The sequence below is a fragment of the Raphanus sativus genome, unplaced genomic scaffold, assembly GCF_000801105.2.
Source record: "Raphanus sativus cultivar WK10039 unplaced genomic scaffold, ASM80110v3 Scaffold3937, whole genome shotgun sequence".
NCBI lineage: Eukaryota > Viridiplantae > Streptophyta > Magnoliopsida > Brassicales > Brassicaceae > Raphanus > Raphanus sativus.
In genome coordinates, this window is record NW_026619241.1 from 1 (window position 1) to 8,446 (window position 8,446).

At 42.2% G+C, this 8,446-nt stretch overlaps 1 protein-coding gene across 1 annotated transcript; it reads right to left on the reverse strand.

Moving 5' to 3' along the window:
• Positions 1 to 595: 595 nt before the first annotated feature.
• Positions 596 to 1,373, reverse strand: LOC130507038 (zinc finger BED domain-containing protein DAYSLEEPER-like). Its single transcript, XM_057001752.1, has 3 exons — positions 1,152 to 1,373; positions 771 to 1,006; positions 596 to 605 (listed from the first exon to the last, which is right to left on the reverse strand). The coding sequence occupies exons 1-3, from the start codon at positions 1,371 to 1,373 to the stop codon at positions 596 to 598; spliced, it is 468 nt and encodes a 155-aa protein (XP_056857732.1).
• Between the last annotated feature and the right edge of the window lie 7,073 nt (positions 1,374 to 8,446).

Genomic DNA, 8,446 nt, shown 5'->3' on the forward strand with positions numbered 1-8,446 from the left:
CCGTTTAACGTTCCGTCCGCTAGAGCCCGTTTACACTAACAGCCCGATTATGTCCGTCTCGTTAAAAGCCCGATTACTGTCTGTCCGTTAATGTACCCGTTTAAGGCCCGTTTAGATAAAAAAAAAATTCAAAAATTTGCTGTTTAGTAGTGATTAAAAACAAACGACTGTATTGCAAACTTGTATTGATGAGATGCATCAAAAAGATATTCTCATAAAGTTTACAAGACATTCTCATGAGTTTACAAGATGTTCAGCAGTTTACACTACAAAAAACATAACAATTTGATAGTCTGTTTGCTAGTAAAGAGAGACAAGAGAGATGAGATGAAGAAAATATAAGAAAGAGACGAGATGAAACGCCATTTTCTCCACTCAATTTTAAACACCTGTGTGTACAAAGTAAACGATCAAACACTTCAATCTTATATCACTAAAATGAACATTAAAACTGCAGGTTTAAGTAAGGAGTAAAGACTTACATCTTATCAACTTCCATAATTCGAATCAAACACTTCAATCTTTATGATGTTGAAGACTCAGCTCCTGAACTACTTTTTTTTTTTGAACATTTTCATTTTCATCAAAGAGGTCTTCAATTGTACCTACAAAATATAATATGAATCAGTAACAAAAAATAGTCATAAATGGTATTTTAAAGCTTTTTTTACCTTGGTATTCAGCAAAACCACGCCAGCCAATTCCTAGTGCAAAGAAGAAGGAGCTTGGACATTTTTAGGTAAGGGCGGTTTCGGTAAGGAGTTAAAAACCGAGATCCAGCACTGAAGGCAGACTCAGAAGCTACCGGGGTGATCGGAATGCTGAGGATCTCACGTGCCATAGATGCTAAATCTCCAAATCGATGCTGGTTGTCTCTCCAATAAGTCAAGACATCCAAATTTATATTGGCCCTCCTATTTAGCCTTGGCTCTTCCAAGTAGATATCTAAATGTGTCTTTGGATCACCAGCTCCACCACCAATGCCTTTTTCCAGCTCAAAAAAGTCCTTCATTATGAACATTTATACCAAAAGTATCAATTTCAAGATAATAAATGACTCAGACTATTTAAAATTATTATAAGTCACTTACATTATCATAATCATTTCAAGGGGAGATTCTGTGACAATCTCATGTGGTGTAAGTGAAAACCCTGAAGAACTTTTTGAGACAGTTTCTGATATTTTTATAGAGATCACTCAAACTTTCCTTGAGTTTTTCAGTCTTTAAGCTAGCAGTAGAAGGATCCAATTCTTTATAAGAAGCTTCAAGCATCTCAATCTTTATTCTTGGATATAGAACTGCTCCCATAGCCAAGATTAGACTATACTCCTTCCAATATTTATCAAACTTCACTTGCATGTCTCTGGCCATTTCCTCTCACCCCAAGATCATCACAAGTGGAATATTTCTCCAATAACAATTGTATATTCCAATACTTGTGTGAAAGATATTAGAAGTGGGATACTTTGAAACCTGAAAAATCTGTTGTTATGACACTGAATGACTTCAACAATTCACAGATCTTTTCCCCACGGTTCCACTCAGCCACTGAAGGATATAGTCTTATAGTTCGGATCATAAGACTCCATGCTAGCAAATGCCTCCTTGAACTTGAGAGCTCTAACCAGCATAGTCGTATGTAGAGTTCCAGCGAGTAGAAACATCAAGTGACAATCCAGCTCCACCCCTTCTTTTTCCTACTCTCTCTACACATGCTGCAAATGCTTCTTTCCTTTGTGGCGATGCTTTCACATATCTGACACTCTCTCGAATGTTATGAAGAAGACTATTTGCTAACTCCAGGCCATTTTTAACTATGAGGTTCAAAATGTGAGCACAACATCTCACATGTATGTGCTTACCATCACACAACAGACCTCCACCACTTCCACTTGTCATCTGAAGCTTGCCCGCAAGAATTCTCACCATGCTGTTGTTGTTTGTGGCATTGTCTAGAGTAATTGAGAAAATCTTCTTCTCTAAACCCCATTCCTTCAATGACTCGAAGATCTTAGTGGCAATCAGATCACCTGTGTGTGGAGACTTCATCTCACAAAATTCTAAGATCTTATTGTCCAATCTCCAGTCATCATCAATGTAATGGACAGTTAAGCAGATATAACCTGTATCCTGAGGCTTAGATACCCATAAATCAGCAGTCAGACAGACCCTGCCACGATGCTTCTCCAACAGCCCCTTCAACTTCTCCTTCTCTACTTCATATCTCCTATAGACATCAAGAGAAGCCGTCTGTCTACAGATGGGTTTACACTCGGGATTTAAATACTTATCTCTTTCTCTAACCTTCTCAAACTCCACATATCGAAATGGTAGATCATGGTAAATGATAGCCTCAGTAACCATCGCACGATCTACCAAATGATCATACACAGGTCTATCTACCTTCTTAGGCATCTTAGAACAACTCTCTAAGTGTCGCTTCAACTGATTAGTACCATGGGTTTTACTATTATAAACTAAATTCTGAACCACAGTGATTGCACTTAGCCTTTTTCTGTTCCATCTTCTATCCACTAATACAAAATCTTCCCAAACAGTAGAGGTTTTTCGACGCTTACGTTGAGGTTTAGCTGCTTGTGTTGATGCAGTTGCTTGTGTTTCTGTTTGAACCTCTGCTTCTGTTTGAATCTCAGCTTCTGTTCTGTGTCAACTCCTCTTCTACATCAAATTCAACATCCTCCTCATTCATTTCATTGTATTCACTTCGAGCTTCAAGAAGTGCCATTGTTCGCAGAGATTCAGAGTCCATCTCTGCCAAAAAAAACTATAGGAACAAGATCATTATAAAGAAAAAAAATAAAGAAAAAGTAGTTCGTAGTCAACACAGCTCTTGCATTGCAATTAAAGAAAATGCATTAAGACAAAAAAAAGGAGTTACAGAGTTAAGTAAATAAGTCTCCTATTGACTGAGCAATGACAATGATTGATATGAAGATCAACACATAAACCAATTATTAAAAAAAATAAAAAAAACTCACATCAATGTATAAATCAAGGTTTACATCAGTAAACTATAATAGCTGCAGATGCAGAGATCTAATCACTAAGATATATAACAGTTTTAAACTCTCAGCATAACCGCACTAAGTAAGCTAGTTTACACTATATTACAGAAGTTACATAATCAAATATAACATCCGTACACTATGGTAGCTGTTGAAGAAGAGATTCAATCACTAAGATATAACAGTTTCTAACTCTCAGCATCACCACAACACAAAGAAAATCTACTTTAACACTACATAAAGAATTATTAAAACAGAGAAGTAAAAATCATTGTCCAGCTACAAGAAAAATCATTCAAACAGAGAAGAACAGAACTAATTACAAACTAAAAATCATCCAGACAAGAGAAGAACAGAACTAGTTACAAAGTAAAATCATTCAGACAGAGAAGAGCAGAACTAGAGTTACAAACAGAAGAGAAGAGAGATAATTACAGAGATCGAAACACGGGGGGAGCTACGAACAGATCGAAACACGGGGGGAGCTGGAGAGGAACACGGCGGAGCTGGAGAGGAACACGGCAGAGCTTTGGAGAGGAACACGGCGGAGCTGTGGAGAAGAACACGGGCGGAGCTGGAGAGGAACGTCGGCTGCGGAGAGAATAGCTCTGAGTTCTAAACAACGATAAGGTCTCATTCACTAGTCACTAGGGTTATTACACAAAACGTCATCGTTTATGAAAGCTAAACGGGCTCAACGGACAGTCCGTTTATTTTTATATAAACCCGTTTCCTAATCAAGACATAAACGGACATGCCCGACGAAGCCCGTTTAGTTTCGTTACATTAACCGGTCATTAACGGACAGTAATATTAAACGTAGCCCGTTTACGTCCGTTTACAAGTTTGTCCGTTTTAACATGCCTACTCCCAAGTCTGTTTATTCAAAGACAGACTTGAGATAAGTCCTTGGTATCTTGTATACCTGTTTTATCAGAACCAGTAATGATGATATCATCAACATATACAAGAATAACAATGATACCTCCTGGTGTAACCAGAGTGAAGAGTGTGTGATCCAACTCACACTTCCTGAATCCTTTACCATTCAGAGTGGTGCTGAGCTTGTGATACCAAAGACTTGGTGATTGCCTTCAACCCCATAGATAGCTTTCTTCAGTCTTAAAACATTTCCTGGTTTACCCATCCCTTCCATTCCTGGTGGTGGTAGCATGTAGACTTCATCTTCTAGCTCCCCCTGAAGAAAGGCATTCTTCACATCCATTTGCCATAGATCCCACTCAAGGTTGACTGCAAGAGACAGCACTACTCTGATAGTATGAAGCTGGGCGACTGGAGCAAAATGTATCTATGTAGTCTTTGTGAGGGATTAAACTCACACCTAGATTTTAGATCAGGTTTTAAGGTTTTAGGAAAGGTTAGGGAAAGATAACATGGGCTGAATCCCGTAATAACTTGTTGAATGAACTTCGATTTGTATTGATATAATGGAAAAAGGATGGTTACAAAAGGTGATCTTTGATGAATACAAAGATTATAAGAATGTTACAATAAGAATGTGTTTATGAATATCGAGTGAAAATATGGATTGGATCGGATCTCTCTTCTTAGTCTTCGGACCTTCCTCTTTTTATAGCTTTGGACTTCTTTAGGTTGTTTGGCAACTGGTCTCCGAGATCCTCTCCGCTTGAGGTGGAATTTGCAACAGCTTCCCTTTGACCGGGTCCTGCGCTTCTTATTGTTGTGACGTGAGCTTCCCCCTTCGTCGTGACCTCCTTAGTTAGAGTCCCTAGCTTTCAGCCTCCGGCTCTTTTTAGGCTCGAGCCTGCGATGGGCCTGTCCCGGCCCATACCATCTTTTATTGAGTGAAGATCAGCTACCGGGCCATATTCGGGCCCAACAGTTGCCCCCATCTCGCATGCTCTCGAGATTAGGTACGTATTTCTCGGGAGCTAAACTTAGCCGCCCAAGCTAGATTCTCTTGTTGAGATCATGATTACTAGCTATCTCAACCGCATTTACTCTTATCCGATCAGACGGCTGTAATCTATCTTCGATTAAATCGACGGCTTTAGATTAAAGCGAGTTTGAAATTTAATTCCCGACTTTCGAGACGTGATGGGATATAAAGCTGAGAGAATTAACTACTTGTCTCTCCACTTCCTCCACGCCTCTCGACGGTTTCCAAGGTAACTCACCCTCTTTCCTTTATTTTACCGTTTTTTTGTCATTCATTTTTTTATATCTGCTTCTCGATCAAGCTAGTTCTCGCATCCTGGAACTTCCCTCTGAGATTCTGCCTTAGATCGATTCTCTTCTTTGCTTTCTATCTCCTTCTCCTTTACTATCATGAGTCGAAAAGAAGGTTCCGGCGAAGTTCAGATCTCAGCCTCCGGCGCCCGTATTTTGAGGGTCAAAACAGGAAGCTGGTGAGAGAAAGGCGGAGGCCAAGAAGAAAAAGAGCAAAGACGCGATCGGAGCGAGAGTTAAGAGGATGAAGAAGAAAGGTGGCAAGAGCGCCTCCTCCCGGTCCTCACTTCCCTTCCCTCTTGAAGGGTCAAGATGTTGTCAATCTTGCCACTCAGGCTCACTGCAAGAGTGATCTAGTTAGAGCCTGTGCTGAAAACGAGAACCCCGAGACCGCTCCGGAGGGTTGGTTCTGCGTTCATGAAAAATATATCTCCAAGTCTCCACCTTAGATTTCCCCTCCTACCCTTTTGCTGGATCTCTTAGATCATTACCAGCTAGCTCTTCCTCAACTTTGCCCGTCGGTCATCCGAGTGATAAACGGGTTCATCACTAGAGCCAAGGAGGAAGGAGTTATCGTTGGGCTATCTGAGTTAATGAGTCTCTTCTCAATAAAAGGAGAGCACCTCCAAGGATGGCGGGAGCGTACCTACTATCTCCCCTGTCGTCCAGGGCTAGGCGTTTTCAAGTTCTCGGGCCAGTGATGATGAACTGGCGTAGGAAGTATTTTTATGTCAAGATGAATCCTCGACGGTTCCTATAGGCCGTGTCCTCAGGAACTCGTGGTCTGATATTTTCTGGTTAGGGACTTTTAGGGAATAATGCCTCACATGTTTATCTCTATTTGTCATGTTACGCTAACTGTCTTGTTGAGCTCCTTTGCAGAAATCAAAGATCCTGTCAAGTTATCTAGCAAACTCACTAGAGCTCTCTACAGGAAGCTACAGCATAGTCCTAACACTTGGGGGCTTATACCACTTCAAGAGTGCGGATCAGCTAGGTTTCCTGAGCGATACCAGGCGTCCTCCCCTGATCTCAGTGACGGTTGCTGGTTTAGAGAAGGTAACCTTTTATTCTTAATTCATGACTTCTACTGCCTGGGATTTGTCTTATACGACTAATGGATTTTTTTTATGTCGTAGTTTCTGAAAGGTGATTCCATTCTCGAAGTTTCCTCCGGAGCAAGCACTTCTTCGAAGACTCAATCACAGAAATGCCAATTCAACCTTCCTTCCGTTCCAGGGGTAGACCGACCAAGGCTGCCAGCTCCTCTAGAGGGAGTGACAAGAACCAGGGGGGATCCTTCCTCGACCTGTGAAGGAGGTTCTTGATGAACGGAGGCTCTGCCCCTGCTAAAGGTGTCGTTTCTTCGGAACCCAAGGTCCAGGAAGTTGGCCTTCCCTCTGCGGTCCCGATAACTGAAGCTGATCCTCAATAATGAGGGACCCTCCGGAGTCTGAGCCCCGAAGGAACAAGAGGTCCCGAACCGACCGAGATTGATAGACCTTCGAGGTCTTCCTCCCCTCCTCTAGAGGAGGAGCTGTTGGCTGGACCTTTTCTCATTCGAAGCCTGGATCGGTCTTGGACGATCCGTGGGGGTTTGCTACTCTGATGAGCGCACATGAAGAGTCCCCGGGTGTCCCCTCCCCCTCGATCTCCCAATATCACGCACACGGATGAGTACGTTGATATTGCTCATCAACATGGGTCAGGTATGAAAGTTTATTTCATTTTCAGCTTTGTCTTTGGAAGATTTTGCTAAATCGTTTTCCGTTTTCCAACAGCTGGCTGGAGCTATTAACAGAGCTCAATTCAAAGTTGAGGATGCTGTACACAAGCTCCTAGCGCTGAGGAATTAGCCCAGGTCACTGAGTTGGTCAAGGCCATAAGACTGAGCTCAACCAGACTCGGCCGTGATCTCGGATCTCCAAGCCGAGGTGATGAGGCCTTGCTCTATAGTGTGATGCTCAGGCCAAGGGACGATCGAGAGCCAGCTGATTGTCCTCCAGGTGAAGAATAGGAAGATTGGGGAGTTGGATGCTGCCCGGAAGATAGCCGAGTATCAAGTCAAGGAGCTGATCTCCACATCCCAGAACAGCCAGAAGAACAAGGAAGCTGAGGTCAGGCTAGCCGTCCGGAGGGGAAAGAAGGAGGTAGCTGAAGCCTACAACAAATTCTGGTTATTGTCAAGGAGAAGTTCTCCAAGAAGAAAGATGAAGTTGACCTCCTGGTTCATGCCCAAGAGATTCAAGCCAACACCGAGCTCCTGAAGGACATACTGGATGGTGAGATTAAGAGTACTGCAAGATGAGTATGATAACTTGGTGGCGCTAATGCCGGAAGCTGTTGCGGCGTACGAGAAGGCTCAGGTTCGGACTTCTCGATTGGCAAGCTCCCTCTTCCCAACTCTCTGAGAGTTCAGGTACTTTCGAGATTAATATGTTTAACCTCTCTTTCCCGGAGAGTTCGGTTCTATTTGGGATTGGTGGGTTCTTACTCAGCCCCAGTCGACCGCTCTGGAGGTAGCGACAAGGAGATGGAGGAGGTTCCTGAGGAGGAAGATCCAGCTGGCAAGGGAGCTGAGAAGAGCCGGATGATAAGGAAGTTAAGAACTGATGGTTCTTTCGTGTTTCTAGGATTTCTGCCCGATGGGCTTTGTTTTCATTGTTTCTCAAACTTATAGCCTGAGGAGGCTTTTAAACCTTTTATCTGTTGCATTCTGAAATCTTTGGTTAGCCTGGGGAGGCTTTTAAACCCTTGTTTAATTTCAAACTCGGTTTTCTTGTTTCGTTTTTTAGTTTTTGACTTTATTCGTGAAATATGACGCTTAATCATTATCGATCCTTACAATAAGTCTGGAAAGACTTTGGTAGTTTTTTCTTTGTCCTTAAGAGGATTTCTTGAAGTATCGGGATTAGCTTAGGGTTTTTAGGAACCTAAGTTTAAGCTGGACACCTTAGGTGGAGGTTCTTGGGAACCTGAACTTGTTTGTGGGATTTTAAGACCCGTTGAGACTTGCTTAGGATTTTAAGACCTTTGTGATTTGATGAGGATTTCAAGACCTCGAAGATTTATAAGGATTTTAAGATCTTGGAGAATTGACAAGGATTTTAAGACCTTGGAGATTGGGTAAAGGATTTTAAAGACCTTAGGTCCAGGTTCGTCCGAGACCATATATTGTCCGAAGGATTTTAAAGACCATAGGTTCAG

Bases quoted from the DNA above. Each gene is read 5' to 3' on its own strand.
- LOC130507038 (XM_057001752.1), bottom strand. From the start codon at position 1,373: ATGGCCAGAGACATGCAAGTGAAGTTTGATAAATATTGGAAGGAGTAT. The intron at 1,007-1,151 runs GTTTTCACTTAC...TTCATAATGAAG, and splicing joins GTCTCAAAAAGTTCTTCAGG to GACTTTTTTGAGCTGGAAAA.